The sequence below is a fragment of the Pyxicephalus adspersus genome, chromosome 3, assembly GCF_032062135.1.
Source record: "Pyxicephalus adspersus chromosome 3, UCB_Pads_2.0, whole genome shotgun sequence".
NCBI lineage: Eukaryota > Metazoa > Chordata > Amphibia > Anura > Pyxicephalidae > Pyxicephalus > Pyxicephalus adspersus.
The window spans coordinates 138,847,601-138,869,812 of NC_092860.1; the positions used below are offsets into that span (position 1 = coordinate 138,847,601).

The following is a 22,212-nucleotide window of genomic DNA, read 5'->3' on the forward strand; positions in this document are numbered from 1 at the left end:
GGAAGAATTCCTCCCACATTGCTGGCCATTGAGAAGAATATCACCCTTACAGATAGCAAAAACTGTATTCATTGGAGGCATTTAAAGATGGCCTAAAACCAGAATTGTTACTTTATTAAAGGGTAAATAATCCTTTTAAGCAATTTTTTTTTTAATGACATTTTTTTTTAAAGTGAAGCCCTCCCCTTTCTGTTTTCAACACCACAGCAGAAAAGACTGAATGGGAGCGCAGGTCCTCCGGGGATACGTATGTCACGTTCTGTATGCCAGGAGGCTTTGGTCTGCTCCTTCTGCGCACGTGTAAAAGGTGCTTTTTCTTGCAATGAGAAAAAAACGTGCTATTTTCCCACATGTGCAGAGAGATCTGCAATTTTCCCATTTAGAGCAGCTACATTACACAATCTTGCACCCGCACAGTACAAGATTGGGTGACATAGGCAGAAGAAGGAAGAATAAGATGGTGGTGCCAAGCACTTTCTTTGTTCCAGGACGAAGGAGGATTCCGGGACACAGCAGGACTGACCCAGGGCTCTGTGGAAGTAAGTAGTGTTTTTTAATTTTTTTTCTATGGAAAACATAACTGTGGAAGCAAGGCTTACGTTTCCAAAAGAAAAAGATTACAAAAGTCAAGTTCTTGGGTCAAGTTCCCTTTCCTTTCCTGACTACACTGTAAGTTTTAGATTTTCATAAACCTTCAAAAAAGAAATGAAAAATTTGAGAGCAGGAAGTCTTTCCATTTTTTTCTTCTGACTACCTTCTTTATTATTCATTTCACCAAATGCCTATTTAATGTACAGCGCTGTGTAATATGTCGGCGCTATAGAAACCCTATATAAATATAATAATATGCTATGATGAATGGACTGCTGCCCATACACAGGAGTCATTACAGCCAATCAAGATCCAAAACCGCAGAATGATGACCTGAAACCTGAAAATGTTATGTTGCTGGAGAATAGGGGAGAGATTTTTTTTTAACTTTTTTATTCTATTTTTTTTTTTTATTGATATGAAATCTATTGTTATATCCTTTCATATTTTGTATATTTATTGTGCTTGGTAATAAACTTAATTTCATATTTAATATTATATTATAAAGTGTTTTATAGGTAACAAAGAAGTTCCTATATTTTGGGGAATGGCAGGTTTTAGTAAGAGGGGGGTGGAGGGAGGGGGAGCCTGGGAGAACAGCTTTAAATACTTTTTTAAAAAAAAGTTTACACCTCAAACAATAACTTTATTATAGTTCAGTGTCTGCTTCCCTTTCATGCAGTAATTTTGGTGAGGATTTTGGAAGGAGTAGCCCAATATCTTCACACTGAGCGATGCTTCATTTCCTTCCAGCATACGTAGGGTTACTCTAAGAGTGGGCGGAGCCATGTGCCTTCTCTCAGCCAATCAGGACGCAGTTCGTGTTTAGCTGCAGGAGCGGACCAATAAACAGGCGGAGTGGCCGGCTTCTCCCGCGTCCTTGTGCTCCTCGGCTTGGCAGACATGAGTTCCGCTGTGTGCCGGTGGTTGCTGCTCTGCTCCCTGACAATATTAGGTGTCCAGGCGGACGGAGGAGGAGGGAAATACTCCCGGGAGAAGAATGAGAACCGACCGGAGGGTGTGGAGTTCCGCATACAGAAACTTAATCAAGTCTGGGATAAGGCGCAGCGGGTAAGTGATGAGCGGTCATGTGACGTCTGCGATGGTTGCTGGGGTCACGTGACTTTATCCATAGCCCCCTATGATGTGCTGTATATAGGGAGGGTGAGCGGTACGTGCGGACCAGGTCATGTGACTTCCATAGACCAATATGGCCGAGGCGAGTGCTTCTATTGTTGTCACAGGCAGCCTTAAAGAGGACCTGTCATGAGAGACATAGAGGTTGTGCCTATTGGGCCCTTAGTAGTCTGATTTCAGACCTGTTTTGTGCGTTTAATAATGAAAAGTCATATGAGGATTTATTATTCAGCACCCTGGGCCTGTCAATAGGAGGTTTCTTTGCTTATAGATATCTGACATGTTAGCGTTGCACCTTTTTATAGACAACAGCTGGGCCCCTGGGCAGCATAGACTAGTGGGACCCCCAACAAACCTCCCTCCCAATCTCTAACTTTATCTCGTCTCCTTTTTTTTGCTATTCTTTTATCCCCATCAAATCTTTCTCGCCCCTTTTTAGGCTCTTGTGCCTCCTACCCTGACGTGCCCCCCCCCCCCCCCCCCCCCCCCCACACACACACACACACACACACACACACCTCCTGCCTTTTTCTCTTTTCACACTTCTGCCCCTTTCCCTGATTCACACCCCCCCCCATCTCTTTTTTTCTTCCTCTCTTATGCCCTTTTTATTTCAATTCTTCTCTGCTTCCCTTTCTCTTTCTACTCCCCCCCTTAAATTTTTCCTCTTTTTCCTCCCCCCTTTTTACCAATAAGGTACTTGCAGGTCTCCATGTGCGGGGCCCTAATGGTGTGGCGTCCTCATTCAGCAGGGGCCCCTGCAGCCATCTTGCATGGTCCCTGTCTGATATTCGGCCCTCAGTTGACAGCCAGTGCTGTGAGCTGTCCGCTTTCAGGAAAGGACCGTACAAGTTGCTGCAGGGGCCCCTGCTGGCTGAGGATTGTCCAGGGGCCAGCTGCACCTCTTTATATCCCCTGCCTGTGGAGTCAGAATTTTTGGATACCAGGTGTTGGAATCTATAAGTTTGTACTGACTCTGCATTATAAGCCAGTGTGTACATTGCCTCAGTATTTAGATTGTAAGCTCTTCCGTTCAGGGTCCTCTCCTCCTCCTGCGTCACTGTCTGTCATTTGCAACCCCTATTTAATGTACAGCGCTGCATAATATGTTGGCGCTATATAAGTAATGTTTAACAATAATATTCTGAGCAGAACCATTTCTTGGCCTAAGCGAGTCACATAGGGCACCGCCTATTACAGGGGCACCATTGCAATCCCTGGCCTTCCATTTGCCCCACAAAATACTGCTTTTACTTCCTCCTACTATAAGCACTTGGTGCCCACCTGAAGGTCCAATCCCAACACTTACACTGTGAGGTCACTGTTTTAAAGCATTCTATGTCTGAGATTCCTTAGGACATTTCATATCTCACAGCAGCCTTTTTCACTAAAAGTATTACCTATGTACTTTGTAATTAAATCTCTCGGTTTACAAAAAAAAACTTTGCAGAACAACATTTTGTACAAGCTGGTCTACCACAGAACTAAACCCTTTTTACATTCCGCCATCTTCTTCCTTCTTCTCTTCCTTGATTTTCTAGAGCTGCCCCCACTCTCTGGAATGGTCTTCCTCGTCCTATTCGGCTTGCTCCTACTTTCTGCTCATTTAAAAGAGCCCTGAAACTCATCTTTACAACTGTGCCTACCCATCTTCTTTTTTTTCCATGCTACTTACCTATCATTTCATATCACCCCTCCTATTGTGTGATACTTCCCCCATCTCCTAGATTGTAAGCTCTTCTAGGCAGTGTCTCCTCCTCCTGTGTCACTGTCTCTATCTGTCTGTCAGATGCAACCCCTATTTATTGTACAGCGCTGTGTAATATGTTGGTGCTACATGAATGCTGTTTAACAATAATATTAATTGTAATAAAATAATGATCTAGACCTTTAAACCAAGGCACAAGGAGACATCCTCGGAGTGTCAACATGCTGGGAGCTTGTAGTCTTAGCAGTCTGGGAGGTAATCACAATGTATAAATAATGCTCATCAAATCTTAATGCTCTGATGTACCAGTGTGATAGACAACTATATACATATATTGGGTCATGCAGAATTAAGGACAGTGCAGATATACCATATGTAGAGTGTATTAGGGTAACATATTGCAGTCAGCTTTGTTATTTACTGTAGATATATCTCCTCATATGACTTCCTCACTCATAACCTCATCACACGCACGGCTTCAAGACCTTTCCATAGCTGCCTTGACTCTCTGCTAAAAGATCATTCAAAACCCATCTTTGCAAACTTGCCTACCTGGCTTCTTCTGTCTCCTAAACCCTATTACTTACTCACCATTCCATATCCCCCTCCTATTGTGTGAAACTTCCCCCACCTCCTAGATTGTAAGCTCTTCAGGGCTCTTCAGGGCAGGGTCCTCTCCTCCTCCTGTGTCACTGTCTGTATCTGTCAGTCATTTGCAACCCCTATTTAATGTACAGAGCTGCATACTATGTTGGTGCTATATAAATACTGGGTAATAATATTCAATCATATTGACTGTGTGTTATTACAGTGCATTGGATTTGGTTAAAGTGCACCTGTCTTAGGTAGAAGATGGGGGTTTACTGTTGTCTTTTTTCTAAAAATGCTAGTTTGCTGAATCTGTCTTTACTGAGTAATCAAACTTTGTACATTGATATGAAATAAAATGTTCAGATTAACTGTGACAGCTCCTTGTACATACTCAATACAAGTTTGGTGTTAATAAGTAGCAGATATGGGTCAGTGCCTAGAAAAGCAATAAATCCAAAGCATCAGCATGATAGGAAGCACATTCTCCCATGACAGGTGTACTTAATATTTTACTACAAATCAATGTTCTTGGTTTAATTATTTAAGCTAAAACTTTGCCCTCTCAGCCCAATACGTTTTCTCGGCCATGCACAACAAAATGTTTGAAAAATCTGTTCTATAACACACAGAATAAAAACTGTGGGCAAGAGGCCTTTTGGTTTTAAAACACCCTTCATCGTTTCTTTTATATTCCCACACGCCATTGTGCCTGTTTTATTAAAGTTCTCTAAGGATGGAGAGGATACACTTTCATTGGTGAAATTGGATGATCGAGCAAACCTGGAATGGATCTGGTCCAGGATTGAAAACATTTGTTAGCACATAGCAAATGACTTTGAATTAATTCATTCCAGGTTTGCTGGTTCACCCAGTTTCACTGATGAAAGTGTATCCTCTCCAGAGCTTTAATAAATCAGGCCCATTGCATCCATTTGTTATTCTCTTTATGGTTATGTTTGCTCCTTGGATCCATGGCATTGCACGAAGATGGAGCTTCTAAAGTTGAGTCCATGTGCTGCGGATGGGTAGCCCAGTGGCATCTGGTAATGTGTGTGCTAGGGCCTCAGACTGTAAATTTTAAGGATATAAAAAATAAATAAAATTCAGATGTGAAAGATTACAGCTGAGACATTGAGCAATACAGAACATGCTGGAATGTTGTGAAATCACACGAAAAATGACTGTGGTTTGTTGAAATGGTAATTTTTTCAGGGTCATGTGACCTGATTACTACACCAGTCTGTATCGTGTCAATAAGAGAAAGCTGTAAACATCAGAACATTAAAAACAAGAGAAGGAATATATATCAAACTGATTAGAACCTCTCTGCCAAGTATTTTTTCACCTTGCAAAGTCCTATAGGTTAATCGTGGCACTGTTAGATCTTGCCAAGGCATAGGGCAAAGTATTTACATTAAACTTTGCCAATGATCATACATCTATTATATCTCCTATAGTGAACTGGCAGCTTCCACCTCTTGTCCAATGCTAGCTGTCTACCTGTTATCCCAACTCCCTGACTTGTAATACTTTAATAACATTTACTCAGAACAAAGAAAGTAGGGGGAAGGGGCGTTTCACACTTCATTGGCTGCATACTTGTTCCATGTCAATAGCTCACCAAGTAGCGAAGCCAGCGTAGGAATTGATATCAATGAATCTATTTTTTTGGAGACAATTACATTCATTATCACAGGGTAAATTCTTTCTAACTTTTCTGTTATTTAGCTTCAGCTTTCTCCTGTAAAACTGGCAGAACTCCACAGTGATCTGAAAATACAAGAAAAAGATGAACTTAACTGGAAGAAGATAAAAGCTGAAGGACTGGATGATGATGGAGAAAAAGAAGCCAAGCTCCGGCGATCGCTTAATGGTAAAAATATTCTTTTATGATTGAAAACGGTTTTATATTTACATCCGCCTTAAAACTAAACTCATGTAAACTAAAAAGTTCAGTACAGCACAGTACATTTTAAATTTGTACTCAAGCTATTTTTCCTGCCAAAGGAGTTGTATTTATTATTATTACTTAGAAAGATTATCATCACTTTACAAAGTCCATAGTCATGTCACTAGCTGTCCCTCAAAGATGCTCACAATCTAATGTCCACACCATAGTCATGTCAATAGCCTCCCTAGCGGTTCATTTCTTTCCGGTTTTATGTCATATGTCATATATTTATGTTATGTCTAAAAGCGGTACATTGTTTTTCATGAAAATGTATTTTACAGTATATTATATTAGTATGAGTATAATAAAGTTTGAAACACAAAATCATGTAAAAATAATAAATTGAATAAATGAAAAAGTCTATATATTTAAAAAAAAATTTAATTTTTGAAATTAAAAAAAAAAAAAAAACATATTATCATCATACTAATATATATACTGTAAAATAAATGTTCCTGAAAACAATGTGCTGCTTTTACACATATAAATCCAATGTATTGCATTCAATACAGTTATTTTGTATTGAATGCAATACAAATAGATTTTTGAATGCCCCGCCCCGCTGGCAACATACACACACACACCGACGTCATCGGGAACACCCCGGTGACTCATCGGATGCAGAAGCCAGCCGGAAGAAGAGAGAAGAAGACGGAGATTGCGGCGATGGACGATGCGGGACTCCGGCAGATCAGGTAAGGCTCTATTTACTATTACTTCCCAAAGGTTTACCTACCCCGAGTGTGACTCGGGGTTACGGCTTTTAGCAACTTTTTTCTACCCTGAGTCACACTCGGGGTTACTTCCAGGAAGGTTAATACAGTCTAAGGTCAGCAGTTTTGGGGGAAACCAATTAAACTAACTGCATGTTTTTGGAATGTGGGAGGAAACCGGAGCAAACACCATGACTAGTGCAACAAAAGGCTGATGAGCCTATACTGCGAGCATATTTTCTTTTTCAGGTAGTATAGTCCAATCTTAGTTAGAAGAAGTCATTTTGCAAATGGCTAACTTTTATGGGTTCCATCCCAATAGACTCTCTTGTTGGTCAATTGCATATGCATGTTTCAAGTCTGGTTAGAAGTGTCCTGCCTGCCCATGACAAATAGACTGGAGTACATTTCCTTTTAGTGTATACTACTTTGGGACAGACACCATTGGCTGCACAGGGTAATAACCTGTGAAGATATCTTTCTGATGATGCTGCAACTTTTCCCTGGTGCTTTCCTGAACAAAGTAGAAATATCTTCAGATTTTATATCAACATTTAGGAGTCACACTGTGAAGACTTGATGAAGTGGGGACTGGTAAATAGAAGTTTTTTTGTGGGCATTCAGAAAGCCTTCAGACTCGGGGAATCCTTTAAAAGGTCAAAATGTAATGCCAAGGCATTATTGGGTTATATTTTCAGTGTGTGGCTTACTTACATTTTAGTTTAATAACACATTATTCTTTGATCATTTATGGTGTTTATTCAGTAACAACATATGAGATTGTGTTTAGCGTTATCACTTTGTATTTTCCTTAACAATCAACTGCCACCATCAGCTGTGTTACTCCCCTTTGCACATTAAAGCTTACAGTGTATCTGACTTATATTTTTCATATAGTTATCTTGGCCAAATATGGACTGGATGGCAAAAAGAAGGCACAAACTGAAGACAGTAACTACCTTAAAGAAGGCACGGAAAATGATGTACTGAATGATCCACGTTTGGAGAAGCTGTGGAACAAGGTAAGGCATGAAGCAGTGATTTCACAGTAACTACCAGCTCCCTCTACACAGTTCTCACAACACCTTTATGTCAATAAATATTCACTTAGGCAATACAGCTATTCTTCACTTACCGATGGGTCCGACTTAACGACTGGCTCTTAAACTGGTACAAGAACTGTACAGTGTACAGCAACCTGTCACTGGTGCATGCTGCTCACCTAATGACCAAGTCGTTAGAAAGGAACCTGGTTAAGTGAGGAGCATCTGTACAGGCAGCCAGAAAATCATATTGATGCTGCTCTGCTCACTACCAAACTCAGCATTAGAGACTATTAGTAACATGCATATAGTCACTGTTACCTTCTGTCTTCAAGGGAGAATAGAACACTTGCTGAGAATATGGTAACGCAGACCATTGCAGCAAAACCTGCAAATGCAGGAAAAGATATGCTAAATATTTCTTGATGTGGTACTGTCTGTAACTATCCCCAAATATAAGACAAAATATTCAGAGCATCTTTGCAATATATGTACATATTTATGTGTTTGTTTCATCCCTTGTAATTGCTACAATTACAGAAAAGTACCTCTTGATCTTGCCAGAAATCAAGCATTCTCCTACATTTTGACTGTGAGCTGATAACACAGCTGCTTTCCTCCTATGCAATGTTATCGCACTTTTGGAGTTCTTCCCTGTTGGACAATGTCTGTACAGTCCACATCTCCACAACCTCATAACCAGGGTGCTCATTTTTTGCTTGATGATGGTGTCTCCATTAAAGCTAAAGGGTTAACGCAACACCTCAGTAACTATATTTTAAAGAAAACGTGTATGGGGAACTGTAGGAGCTGCCATTGGTGACCTTGGTGAAAAAGCTATTTTCTTGGCTGGGGCTTTTGTATGGTACCATTGACCTACACAGAGCAATCAGCTTATAGAACTCCAAAGACCTTATTTGTTTTGTCACATTGACTGACGGTGTGCAAGTCATTAAATCAGAAATCCAGGGTTGCTTAACCCCTTTAGCTTGTTATTAAAAGAAATATTCTATCCAAAACCGGATTACAAAATATAGACAAAGAGCAACTTGTGTATGAATGTTTTGAATAGCAGCGGGCAGCCAATAAAATTACAAGCCAGCGATTGCCGGCATTCAATTCAATGGGCCTGATTTATTAAAGCTCTCAAAGGCTGGAGAGGATACACTTTCATCAGTGAAGCTGGGTGATCCAGCAAACTAGGAGCAGATTTCATCAAAGTCATTTTCTAGCAAATGGTTGGAATCCTGGACCAGATCCATTCAGGGTTTGCTGGATCACCCAGCTTCACTGATGAAAGGGTATACTCTCCAGCCTTGGAGAGCTTTCATAAATCTGGCCCATTGAGTGTTTGCAGCTTTGTGCTTTCGGCTTGCTGCCTTGCAGAATTCCACACTAGCGACTGCCTGGCAAGCATTTCATACCTTAATTGGGCTTTTAGCTTACAATAATTCACTGTTCCTACATACATCTAACAAAATGTTTTCACCCTACTGAGTTTTGCTCAGTTGCTATGTAATTTGCAATCCCTATTTAATGTACAGCGCTGCGTAATATGTTGGCGCTATATAAATCCTGTTTAATAATAATAATTTAATAATAATATTCCTCTCTATAACTGAAAAGAAGGTCTGGAAAGCTAATATTATGCCTAAATATAATCTCCATCCCTAGGTTGTCTACAAACAATTGTACTCCAGCTAATTTTCTCAAATCGACCCCCAGGACGACATATTAGGAAGTTTTTCTTTCCTGACACCAAAGTGATTGTACATTCAAAAAAGTTTTATACAGTAGGGAAGGGCTCAAATAGAATTAGAATATTGGAGTTCTGCTTTAGGCTTGTAATACATCATGGAAGCTGAATGTTTTCATCTTTCATGATTCTTTCCAGCGACAGAGTGACAGATGAACAAACAAGCACTGTGCACATATCGCTGTTCTGTTATATGTAGAGAGGAGGGGAGACAACAAGCAAGCGGCTCCCTGCTGTGCTCCTCTTCATTAAATTGCACGTCAGTCGTTCTTTGACTGTCGTTCATAGGTCCTTCAGGACTAATCCATGAATGATACCGGGTGACCATTGTACACATGTCAGACTCTTGCCCGACTGTTCGTATCAGGAAGATTCATCCCACATGTGTACATAGCCTATGTTGTGGTGCACTGTGGACTTCTGTAGTGCAGCCTAAACCAACACATATGGCTCTATTTATAAAGCAGGGAATCTTGCAGATCTATGTGTTTTAATTATGGCTATTGAAACACATAGATCTGCAAGATTCCCCAGTAGGGAATGTTTGATAGAATGTCTGATTCCCTGCTTTATAAAACGAGACCAAAATGTATTACCCGACTGGAAGAATAAGTTTATGGATTGAAATATTAAAAACAAATTTTTAGGGAGAAATTTTGATATTGCTTTGATTTTAATAGGGACATTTTAGCTGCTTTGGCCAGTTCTCATTGCACATCAACTTGCTAAGACATAACCTTCTACTGAAAACGAGTCCCTGTACATATGGAGTACATACCATCCAGGGTGCATAAACCAGAGACTTTATGAAGCTCAACCCCCATCCCCATCATACATGCATAACGTTAGCATGCAATAGATTATTGATTGATGCAAGCCAGGGTTATCTCTAATGCACTGGGGTAATCTACTAAAGGACTGCAAAGTATGTTCACTTTGCAAAGTAAATGAGGTGAACCCTTTAAGTACCTATTCATAAGCAAACAATTCATAGATCTAATTGTTCTACATCTTCACCTCATTTACTAAATTAAATTCAATATGAAACACAAATCGTCCATGTTCCATTAGTAAATCTGCAGCATAAATAAACTATATTCCATTAGTAATGTACCAATGTACACCCTGTAGTGTGTGCCAAAGATTAGGTGGCCACAATCACACTGAAAGTGTTAACTGTGGTGTCTTGTTTGCAATTTTTGGGTCCCAGTAACATTACCAGATTTTTCTTTAGTTGTTATATAGTTGAATTCGGCTAGTAAAACAAACAAAATAAGTTCTAAGGAGAAAATGTTAATGCCCAAGGTATGATTTAATCTTACTGTTTTCATCCACTCTTGGATAATCATTGTTGATGCAGACAACTCTTTGTAAGTCTTATATTGTTTAATTAATCTCATTCGGCTCACAGACTCAGATTTGAAGATGGCCTTTGAAATAAATGTACAGTAGCTGCACTTGGCTGTGACTCTTTTGTTTGTTGGCCCACCTTATTAGACAGCTTCTTGGACCATTGTCAATACAGAGACAATTAAGAGGAGGATGGAAAGCTCTCATAGGTTTGCACACAGGGTTAGAGCCACTACAGTACATAGGCTTAGGAAAAGGAGAAGGTTTTCTTGGTGTTTGCTGGAGGATTTCAGGGAAATTACAGTCGCCATTTTCAGGGTGAGGTGCAGGTGATGATGACAAAGTAAAGGTCTTAAAGAGGTTCTGGATAAGCCGCTGGCAAATATATCGCTACAATCTAATCCTCAACCTTAACTGACATTTGTTTTACAGAGAAATGGAAAACAAATAGCAATGTGAGGCATCTAAACAAAATATGAAGCTCTCATGTCATGACAATAGATGTAAGATAATGGTGTGGGGGCAGAGGCGAGCCAGCATCTAGTCTGCACTTTGGGCTGTGGTGAAAATTAAAAATTCCTTTTTAAAGAGAAAAAGTGATATGGGCAAAAACATTGAGAAACAATTTCAGAAAGACACTATTCTATAGAGAACCTAAAAGTTCTTTTTTTTCATCATAAATCTGGTGGTCAACTTACCCCTTTAACCCTCTAGCGGTATTCCCAAGTGTGACCCAGGGTGTGTTTTACCTGCAAATAGTGGTAATCCCAGGTCACACTCAGGGTCGCTTTAACCTAAAAAAAAAAAAAAAAATATTTACCTTGCTTCTTTGTCGTCCTCCTGGTTCCTGCAGGTCCTAGGGAAATGTCCCTCTTCTTCGATCTCCAGCCAGTGGCATCAGTGCAGGCAGATCAGCGGGAAATTCAAATAATTTTGTATTGGGTTCAATACAAAATAGCTGTATTGAGTCCAATGCAAAGAAATCTTCATATAATATACATATAATTATATTATATATATAATTATATATACACTAACATTTTTTTTTATTTTTTACTGACTTTTGTGGGGTTTTTTTTATTTAAAGTTTATTATTAAATGTAATACATTTATTAAATATTGGCCATATTTTGGTGAGTTATGCCTAAGAATTATAGCCTACAATGTAAAATAAATTTGCATGCAAAAAAAAACTGTAACGCTTTTTGCATGGAAATTTGGAAGGAATTGGAACGCTGGGGGGGTTAATCAATGCTTGGTGCTAAGTGCTTGTGCACCCCTAGCATACCCTAAGAGAAAGCTCTCAACCCAGGATAAATAAGAACGCACTCTCAGTGGGGTAAACGTACTTTGTCATCCTCAAACGTAATCTAAACTGCTAAATGCAAGTTACAGAGATTAGACTGAATGAATGTACATATGTGTAAAATAAATTTTTCTTCAAACAGAGATCCACAAAAATGTAATCAGCCCAGATGAACATGATCTAAAAACAGACTTCTTGCACGGTAAACATGCAGATCTTAAAGAGAAACTCCACAGCATCAACCAAGGATATGAACGTCTGCGAAAACTGAGCCATGAAGGATACGCAGGTGGAAGAGGTATGTCTTGGGGGACAACATACTGAAACTCCTGCAAAAGCACTTCTGAAGGGATAGCCTTTTCCATTGCCCATCACAACAAATCCATTGTCACAGCAAATCCATCTTTCATTCTTCCATAACAAAGATTTTTTTTTTTACATTAGATTCTCTTTACAAAAAATGTATAGATATTGAGCAAGTTTTAGAACTGACTTCAAATGTGAAAACTACTCTTGGAGTGGGTGCCTTATGTACTGCATGGGTTAAATGCTAAACAGGGTACCCTTAAAATGCTATTGTATTTACCTTTTCACTCACACAGGCTACCTCCTCTTGTGTGAAGCCTTTTCCCTTTTGGTGCTATATTGATCACATACAATACAAAACCTGCAGCCTTGTATTGTAGGTGAGGATGGGGTAAGAGGGATTGGCGCTGAGAGGCCATTTTGTATCTATGAGTAGGCACCGCTTTTACAGCAAAAATGGATGTAAACCTACAGCCAGGCCACCAAAAGCAGAAATATCCTCTGAAAAGGCGACTAACATATTCCCATTCTTCAGAGAGAATACAAATGTTTTATGTCTAGTAAAATTGTAGGTTTACAATTGGCTTTTTGGATATTTAAAGTCACTTTTAGTAATTATTCATGAGTGGTAAAATGAAAATCAATTTGTATTAAATATTTGTTTTAGATTTCAATGAGCCTCGTGTCAATGATTTATGGGACATGGCAAAGAATGCTAATTTTTCTGAGACCGAACTAGAATCATTTAAGGTAAGAAATGAATGTCTTCAGAATGCCAGGGGTCCCTACCATTAAAAGTTGTATTTTTATTTTTATTGGGAAACCACTGGCCCTGGTTTATTAAATCTCTCCAAGGCTGGAGAAGATTGTGCACTCATGATAGTCTATCAGGAATGGATCTGGTCCAGGATTGAAAACATTTTCCAATTAATAGCAAATGATTTTGAAGAAATCCATTGCAGATTTGCCGGATCACCCAGGCCCACTTAATCAGTTTGTTCCATCAGCATTTTGTAGGGAAAACTTTCAGTTGTCCCCTCTTTATGTCTCTCTCCTATTTACCCAGAAGCATTGGATCCAACATTGGTTCAAGTTTGATCAACTCTAAAAAAAAAAAACTGCAAGATCTTAAGATACTTATTATTTTTTTCCTGTTTAATAAATGAGTTGGGATTAGATTGGTAAAATGCAAGTTGAGCGCCAATAAAAGGACTGCTATTACCAAATATATTTGAATTTGACTTTAAAATTCCTTATTGTCATTCCAGCCCTTCCTTGATGACAAAAATTAAGCACTCCATATTTCTGCACCCACTAGGCATTTGATACCTCTATAGACTTTCTCTGGACAGGCGGGCACACATTTCCAGCCCCCTAGCAGTCTAAATCTGTAGGTTAGTACCCACAGTTGCAGAGCTAATATTGGCAGCTTTCATTCTACTGTAGAACATCTAGATGTACAGCCACTACAAATATTCTTCCATTTAGACTAGCAATTACTTTTTTACTTGCTGATTTGCATTGTAACAACCTGCAGAAAAAGTTTAAAATAATACTATAAGCAATTTTTTTCCCTCAAGCTCATACTAAAAAGGGAGCCAAGAAATCTATTTACATTTAAGCGAGAACACAGCCCTGTCATTTCCCTAATGAGACCGGTTTTCTGGAGCTCTGTAGACTTGTTGCCATTGACTATTGCAACCTGTGCATACTTCTGTATCCTAGAGGCTGTGTTGGTAACAGTATCGACCGTGTCTCTCACTATTTCCTCTTTTTCTTAAAGGAGGAATTAAAACATTTTGAAACAAAAGTTGAAAAACACCAACATTACCAGAAGCAGCTTGAAATCTCCCACGAAAAGTTGAAACATGTTGTAGAAACTGGTGACAAAGAACACATCAAGAAGAGCAAAGAGAAGCATAATGCCCTCACAGAGAAAATAAAGGAGATGGGCTACAAGGTGAGCAGCAAATCCCAGGAAAATGTTAGCTTATTTCAGCAGTCTTTAAATATGAAGATGGGGTACAGGTAGTCCCTGGGTTACATACAAGACAGAGACTGTTGGTTTGTTTTTTAGGTTGAATTTGTATGTAAGTCGGAACAGATACATTATTTTAATAAATGCAATTAGGACAGATGTTTGTCTCAACATATTATTAGGAAGCATGGTGTCCGTTACTGTATAAAATCCTCTGCAAGTCATGCAAACCTCCTTCCCCCCTTCAAGCCTCCGTTCTGCAGAGAGCGAGCAGGGAAGTCATGTTCCTATCTAGGAGGTGCCTGCCAGATGTCCTTAACCCAGGGGCTACCTGTATTTGTCATTTTACATGACTCATGTTAGTTCTGATTCTGTGACTCCAATGTATTAAAGACAGACAGCCACAATACTGACATCTACATTGCTTGCATATTCAGAAGAGGTAAGTAGTGGTATTCATCATCTGCCATAAACGTCCCTTTTTGTAATGTTTCTGTGCCAGCAGCTCTATTATACCCTATTTACATTGGGGGTTTAATGTTTAAGTTCATGAGGTTTTAATTCAATTAGGTGGGTGAGCCGGTCCTGCAATCTATAAGAATAAATCAGTGGCCCGTGGTTCAGCTTTAATGCTGTAAGTGTACACATGCCTATTATTGTTGCTGGAAACTACCTTTCATGATCGTTTCCAGCAACAAAAGACTGGCAGATGAAACTGTACACATAGCGCCATTCTGTGCTATGGAGAGAGGATGTGTGCTCCCCCCTCCCCCTTCTATAGCGGTCGTTCATTGTCTATCAGGACAGATCCATAATTGATATTGGACTACCTCTGTACACGCTACAGGTTCTTGTCCGAGACAAGCCAGGGCATTTGTATGGACGGGAATCCCGTGACGTGTACATAGCCTAAAGAACTGTGGCAAGGGTTTGGACAGTCAAATTTAAAGGCCTGCACCCTGCTCTGTGTGCTTGCAGCTAAAAATGTGGTTAAACTTACAGCCAAGAATTATACCAGACTGGCCACCATTATAGCTTAAAGACTCATTTTATATGCCCTGGGTCAAGAAGTGCTTAGGAAAAGTTTGGAAGTCCCCGCCACCCCCTTTTGTTTTCATTGTGAGGTGTTTTTGTTTAGATCCCCTCACCTGAGTATCTATAGATTTATCTATTTATTTATTATCTATAATAGAACCATTCTACTGATTCTTTACACCTAAGATTTTTAATGTCTCGGGGAACAAGACCTGGTAGAGAACAAAATCTGTATTCAGCTGCAGTAAAACTCTCTTCGACTCTAGACATTTATCTGATGTGCAGAAAGGACTTGAATTGTTAATGTGCCATATTGACTTTGTCACAAATGCGATGCTACTTAGTTCTAACTCTGCTGCTCGCTGCCTGCGTCTGTTCCTGCAAGTCCACCGCCTGCACTCAACTTAACTTTTATCATTGGTAAAATTATGACATTTGGTGAGTTACTCTCTCTGCTTCCCAAGATCATTTTATGGTAAATGATGTTTGGATTTTGTAACTTAAAAGTATTTCCAACTCGGCAATGCAGAATAATGATCTTTTTTGTCTGCTGGTACCCTTACGAACTCTTTTGACCTGACATTAATTCACTCCTCTTTCTATAAACCAGGAATGCAGTGCAATGTGTTTTGCTTGCTTTATTCTTTCACTGTTTGTCCACATAAACATTACCATTATGATTGAAAAAACCCTAAAGAAACCAATCTATTAAAATACAGTGTGGTCTAGTTTTCATCTTTCTGTATTTTTATATAGTGAGTCAGGATAAAGCAGATGGAAACGGTAAATAAGTTCAAACAGACTTTTTAGTATTATGCAATGACTTGGGAAAGACAGACAGAAAGCAAAATAAGACGAATGAAGACATAAGTACTATAAGTAAACTCGATCATTAAAATCTGATATAAACTTTACCACAGTAACAACATTTTGTCATTATTATTATTTGTTTTAAGTCTGCAATTTCTTTTAACATACATTGTTATCTTTCCATAGGGGTGACAATGCAGTATCCCCGTCTTCCAAATATGTTTTTGTATTGTCACAATATTGCCTATGGATTTAAGTTGGAGACTAAAAGTGTTCTTTTAAACACCCATTACACACAGCTGTGGTCCACTGTTGCCACCCTTAGAAACTCACCCTGAGAATCCTTGTATAGCCATTACTGTGATACTTTAAAAAGTGTTTCGGAAGTTTGGAAGTGCTGAAACAGAGCATGGTTAGGTGGGGTATTAAGTATTTTAATAATACAGTTGTTTATACAGGGCCTTAGTGACTAAATCAACTACATCTACTGTAAGAGCAGTAATATTATATTTTGAATGAGTTCAGAAAGATTTACACAGAATGGCCACAATGTATTTCTTTTTTTTTTTCTTTTCTTTTTTTTCCACTAAATGCAGATATCTGTTCACATATCCTGAAAGGTAGACAGGCTGCCTATTGTTCAAAGGGGACACATTATCTGTCCCTTCTTTTTCTTTGATGGACTGAAGCAACACAATTAGTAATTATGAGCAAAATAGAGATGAGCTTGGCTGCCTGGAGATTTTGCTCCAAGCTAAGAACTCTCTAAATGAAAATGAGTGTTTATCATCCTAAAGCTAGGTACGCACGTGCAATAGTTCATGTCCAATAATCGGCTGAGGGCACATAGCCTAAGTATTTCACTTTATCTTGCCTCAAAGGGTTGCATAACAGCCCAGCCATTGTCAAGGTTATTTATTAGGCTAGGTACACAAGTGCAAATGTTTTTGTCAATAAAAGAAACCTGTTCCATCTACATGGGGGCTAGATTATCCTATGTCTCTTGCCCTAGTCTGTTCAAGGGTCTTTTAGCAAACCATTTATTGTGTGTCTATGAAGGTCTCTTCTATCCAAGTCCATATAGAGACAGTTTGGCACAGGTGCCATATATGATGAGTCGAGTCTAATTCACCTAATTTATTTATTCACTGAGTGGGTCTGATGTCTTCACCCCCACTTTAGTTTATTCTGCTGCCCCTTATGTCCATAATGAGTCTTGTAGAAATGTGTGTATAGAAAGGCAACAGATGAGCCCAAAGAATGCATAGAGGACTAAAAATGGATAGGTTGTTTTCTTTCTGGCTATCTGTAAGGATGGCATTCTTCCCACTGACCACCACCCTAATGTACTGTGAGCTGTGGATATAGTAATTATAGAAGGGGCTCCGTGAAGACCGGAAAGTTATTTTGAAGGGGTTCCCCCATTTCAAAAACGGTCCAGAAAGACTGCCCTACACCAGCGGTCCCCAACCTAAAAAATTGGGTGGTCCGCGGCTCTGGCCAGTGATATATTAATAGATATCAATCTAAGTAAAAACTTGGTGAATCTAATGTTTGGGAGGAAAAGGCCAAACCATTGGAGATCAATACATGGTGAGGGAAGGGGAGGCCTACTTTAAGCAAAGGCGAAAGGATGGAGAAGGAAAAGGGAGAGGGCATGGGATGAAGGGTGTATAGAAGAAAAGAATGAAAGAGAAAATACAGGATCATTAAAGGTGAAGTAGAGAACGATCAAAGGATGGAGGAAGAATTTTCCTAATCCATGATGACCAAATTGTTTCAAACATTCCCATAGAATCAGTTTGGAGAGCTGTGTGTTTTTTCATGGGTGAGTGTACAGGAGACCCTTCTCTTTACCTCAAGATAACTAATCCAAGGAGGTAGCCATGCCCCGCTATGCATTGTTTAGTACAGGGGTAGCTAACCAGTGGCCTGCGGCTCTGGCCGCGGACCACATCCCCTGTACAGATACCTGGCTCAGGGAAGTGGACGGGTTGTTTCTGGACACAACCCGCCCACTGTCCCATCCCAGGCTCAGATCTGCAATGGGAGAATGGGCAGGGTTATGGCATCATGATGTCACTATGGGGGAAGGTGACCACTGGTTTATTAGCTATAAGGATGTGTTGCATGAGACTAAATTGAATCAAGGAAAGACAGGGAGGTCTGCAAAGAAGCAGAGCTGTGAGAGGATCCCTTGGAATTGGCATTCCAAAAAGAACCGTGAGTAGGCGGTAGATTTTGGTCTAAAAGAAGTGGGCCACGGGACACTCCCACCAAATATGTAAGAAAGAACCCAACTGATTACAACCACGAAAGCAAATAGTAGAATGTCCTGGGGCACACCTAGATAAACGGGACAGAACAAGGTACCATCTGGAGACTACTTTAAATGATTCTTGTGCACCTGCATTAGTTGAGCTACTTTTACAGCAGTGCTAAATTTGAGACCAAACATCCAAGTCCATTGCATAACCAAAATCCCTTTCCCATTTAAAAGTATAAGAAGAAGGATAAGAAAATTTAGAAAGGAGAAGGGACAAATAAAGGAAAGAAATGACGCCTTTCACATGGGGAGTGGAGTAGCAGAGACTTTCAAAAGGAGATCCCCGACACAGGGGGACTCTGTGAGATATACTTGTAACGAAGTGCCTAATCTGTATTGAAAAAACTCGGTGGAGGGTATAGAATAATAATTGTGCGGTTAAATATAAAAAAAAAGAGATATGGAACTGCTAGGCCACCCTTGTCACGAGGTAAATAGTAGAACGAGGAGTGCGAGGGCGGGCACAGGCCCAGATAAAGGACAGAATCAAAGCTTGTAAAGATCAGAGAACTGCAGAGGGGTTTGAAACAGGAAGGGTGCAAAAGAGATACAATAACTTAGGTATATAGGTCATTTTAACAGCTGCAATTCTACCTAACCATGATAAATTGTATTGGGACCACTGTCGAAGGAGAGAGTGTACTTTAGAGATTGGGGGGGTTTGGTTAGCAGCGAACAGGGATTAATAGGAAAAAGTAAGACGAATACCCGGATATGGAAGGAAATCATCAACCCACTGGAAATTGAAATGTTGTTTCAATGAATGTACAATAAATGGAGGTAGAAATAAGTTAAAAATTCTGGTCCTGGAACTATTAGATTGTAAGCTCTCCGGGGCAGGGTTCTTTCTTCCAGTGCCACTGTCTGTATTTGTCATTTGCAACCCCTGTTTAATGTTCAGCGCTGCGTAATATTTTGGTGCTTTATGAATCCTGTTTAATAATAACAATAACAATATTAAGAAGAAAGCCAGAAACGTGACCAAAGGAGCGGAGAAGGGAGAGAGGATTAGTGAAGGAGATAAGATGGTTAGAGATAAACAGTAAAGTGTCATCAACAAACAAGCATAATTTATGCTGTGTATCAGCCACAGAGAGTCCAGTGATATCAGGATGGTTCCTGATGAGGCTTGCTAAAGGTTCAAGAGCAAAGAGAAGAGAGAAAAGCGGGCATCCCTGTCTGGTTCCTTGGTGGATGGGTAGGTGAGGAATGATAACGAGCATATATGGTTCTATACTACTCAATACTAATGATACAAAAACAAAAAACAAATTTTTTTTAACTGTTCACGTTATATGACAACTGTTGTCTTCCCCCATACTCTATATAGGTCCCTGGTACTGGGCATCAGTACCCTATTAGATGCGTACCATAGCTCTTGGTATCATAGACCCTCCAACCATTCACACTCAGAAAATTTATTGTGCAAGTGCGGACCTCTCCAGGGCTCACATTCTAATGATTTAATATTTCCTTTTGATGAGAATATTTACCAGCCTTGTAAACATAATTGTACTTATTGAATTATTTCATTTATAGGTTAAAAAGCATCTTCAAGACTTGAGCAGCCGCATCTCTAAGAATGGACTCTCACATAATGAGCTCTGAAACAAATAGCATTGTAAGACATAGACATTTCAATGTTATCAACATGGTACCAAGTGGCTCAACCTACTGCTTTCAAAACGGCCCCTTTTCATGTCTACTGACCATCAGTGAATGTGTTTGTCTCTGTACATTGTGATGGCTGTCCGGTGAATCTGCAGTGCCTTTTACCATGTGTTTATTTTTAGAGGCAAAAAAAAAACATTCTTTAAATCAGGTAGAGCTTGTAGTTTCTTAAAGGGTTGTTAACTTCTTATATTATATTAATATGTAATGTATTTTATGTTTATCATCCACAGTGTTAATTACTTCACCAGATGAATTTTGCATTGCTTTCAGAGATTCAAGTCATTCCTTGTTTGAGATTGTAAAATAAATATTTTCTATGAATGTTCTGGGTTTTTTTTTTGTTTTACATTGTGGTAAAATAAAGTTCATTAATTAAGAAAATTATTATTCAGTGCTATGTAGCTAGTGGCTTGTCACTTTTTATAGCTGAATTCGGGCTGTAAAAAATAATTATACCATAGAGTGTACAGTGAAAGAGAATTAATCATTTGTCACACCGTATTTATTTTATACTTCTATTATACAACCTCATGACATTCTTTTTGTTTTGCACAGCACGGGCAAAGAAAAGACTGGATTTTAATGCTTTCATTCCCTAAGCCCTTACTTGCTTTCCTCCCATCCAAGAAAATACCTATTACTTCTCAATATGAGAAGCATGTAACCGGGGCAGGACAGTGGCTCAGTGGTTAGCACTCTGTCCTTTGCAGCACTAGTTTCCAGGTTCGAAATCTCAGCCTGAACACTATCTGCATGGAGTTTACAGGTTCTCTCCGTATTTGTGTGGGTTTCCTCCCACATTCCAAAAACATACAGTTAGGTTATTTGCCCTCCCCACCAAATTAACCTTAGACTGTATTAATAACATATGACTGCGGTAGGGAGATTGTGAGCTCCTCTGAGGAATAGCTAGCGACATGACTATGAACTTTATAAAGTGCTGCGTAATCCGCTGGCACTATATAAATACTGTGTAATAAATAATAATAAATTGGGTTGATTTACTAACAGAATACAGGCTTTTCCCCTTTAAGGGGTATTTCACTTAGTTTAGTAAATGGAATGAAGCTCTGCTAACTTTAACCATCCAGTCACATGTGTAACAAGGTAGAAGTATTTGTGGGACTACAAGTTTCATGAAGGGTTAAGGAGCGACACAAAACACTTTTTAATAAAAGTTAGTACTTATCCTTATTGGATGCGTACAATGCTCCAAAACCGCAACAGTTCTATCAGCAAAATTACGCAACTCGGTTTACCCCAGGGAGTGCCCATTTCTAAATCATCTAACTGGGAAGAGTTAGGCAGGGAGAAGCTGGCATTTCTTTACGCGTATCCAAAAAATGTCAGCGTCAGCACTCCCTGGGGTAAACCGAGTCGCGTGATCTTGCTGAAGGAACTGTTGCTGTTTTGGACCATTCATTGTACGAATCCAATAAAGATAAGTACTAGCTTTAATTTAGGCAGTGCCTGAGGGTTTTGTGTTGTTCTTTAACCCTTCCTGATACTTGTAGTTCCACAGATACTTCCAAGATCACCTCATTCACTAAGTTAGATAATTTATTCTTAATGCAGGATGAGAACATACTAACTCATTAGAACATGAAACTTTGAAACTAATGAAAATTGTGCCCTGGCTGTAAAGGCCTAGTTCTGAAAGAAAAGTCTTAACCACTGAGCCACTATGCTTCCTCATTGTCTCCAGAGACAAGGCAACAATTATTTTTAAAGGGTTTATATGGTGATTTTTCATTATTTTTTAATACAATCAGAACTACAAAAAGAAATATTTTGTTTTCCAAGTAGCAGGTGCATCTTTGGCATAAACACTTGTCGAACTAGACTTGGCTGCTTTGCTGATAAAGCCTGATCAAAGAATTGCTCAAATTGAAATTTATGCACACATTGAAATGGCTAAAATAGTGATTTATTCTTCT

General features: G+C 39.3%; 1 protein-coding gene across 1 annotated transcript; it reads left to right on the plus strand.

Annotated features, from left to right (window-relative positions):
- The first annotated feature begins 1,432 nt into the window (after positions 1–1,432).
- On the plus strand, positions 1,433–20,596 carry LRPAP1 (LDL receptor related protein associated protein 1). The gene is made up of 7 exons (XM_072406888.1): positions 1,433–1,662; positions 5,756–5,900; positions 7,589–7,713; positions 12,291–12,444; positions 13,120–13,202; positions 14,236–14,412; positions 20,141–20,596. The coding sequence occupies exons 1-7, from the start codon at positions 1,495–1,497 to the stop codon at positions 20,207–20,209; spliced, it is 921 nt and encodes a 306-aa protein (XP_072262989.1). The 5' UTR covers positions 1,433–1,494; the 3' UTR covers positions 20,210–20,596.
- The last annotated feature ends 1,616 nt before the right edge of the window (positions 20,597–22,212 follow it).

Bases quoted from the DNA above. Each gene is read 5' to 3' on its own strand.
- LRPAP1 (XM_072406888.1), top strand. From the start codon at position 1,495: ATGAGTTCCGCTGTGTGCCGGTGGTTGCTGCTCTGCTCCCTGACAATA. The intron at 1,663-5,755 runs GTAAGTGATGAG...TCTGTTATTTAG, and splicing joins TCTGGGATAAGGCGCAGCGG to CTTCAGCTTTCTCCTGTAAA. The intron at 7,714-12,290 runs GTAAGGCATGAA...CTTCAAACAGAG, and splicing joins TGGAGAAGCTGTGGAACAAG to ATCCACAAAAATGTAATCAG.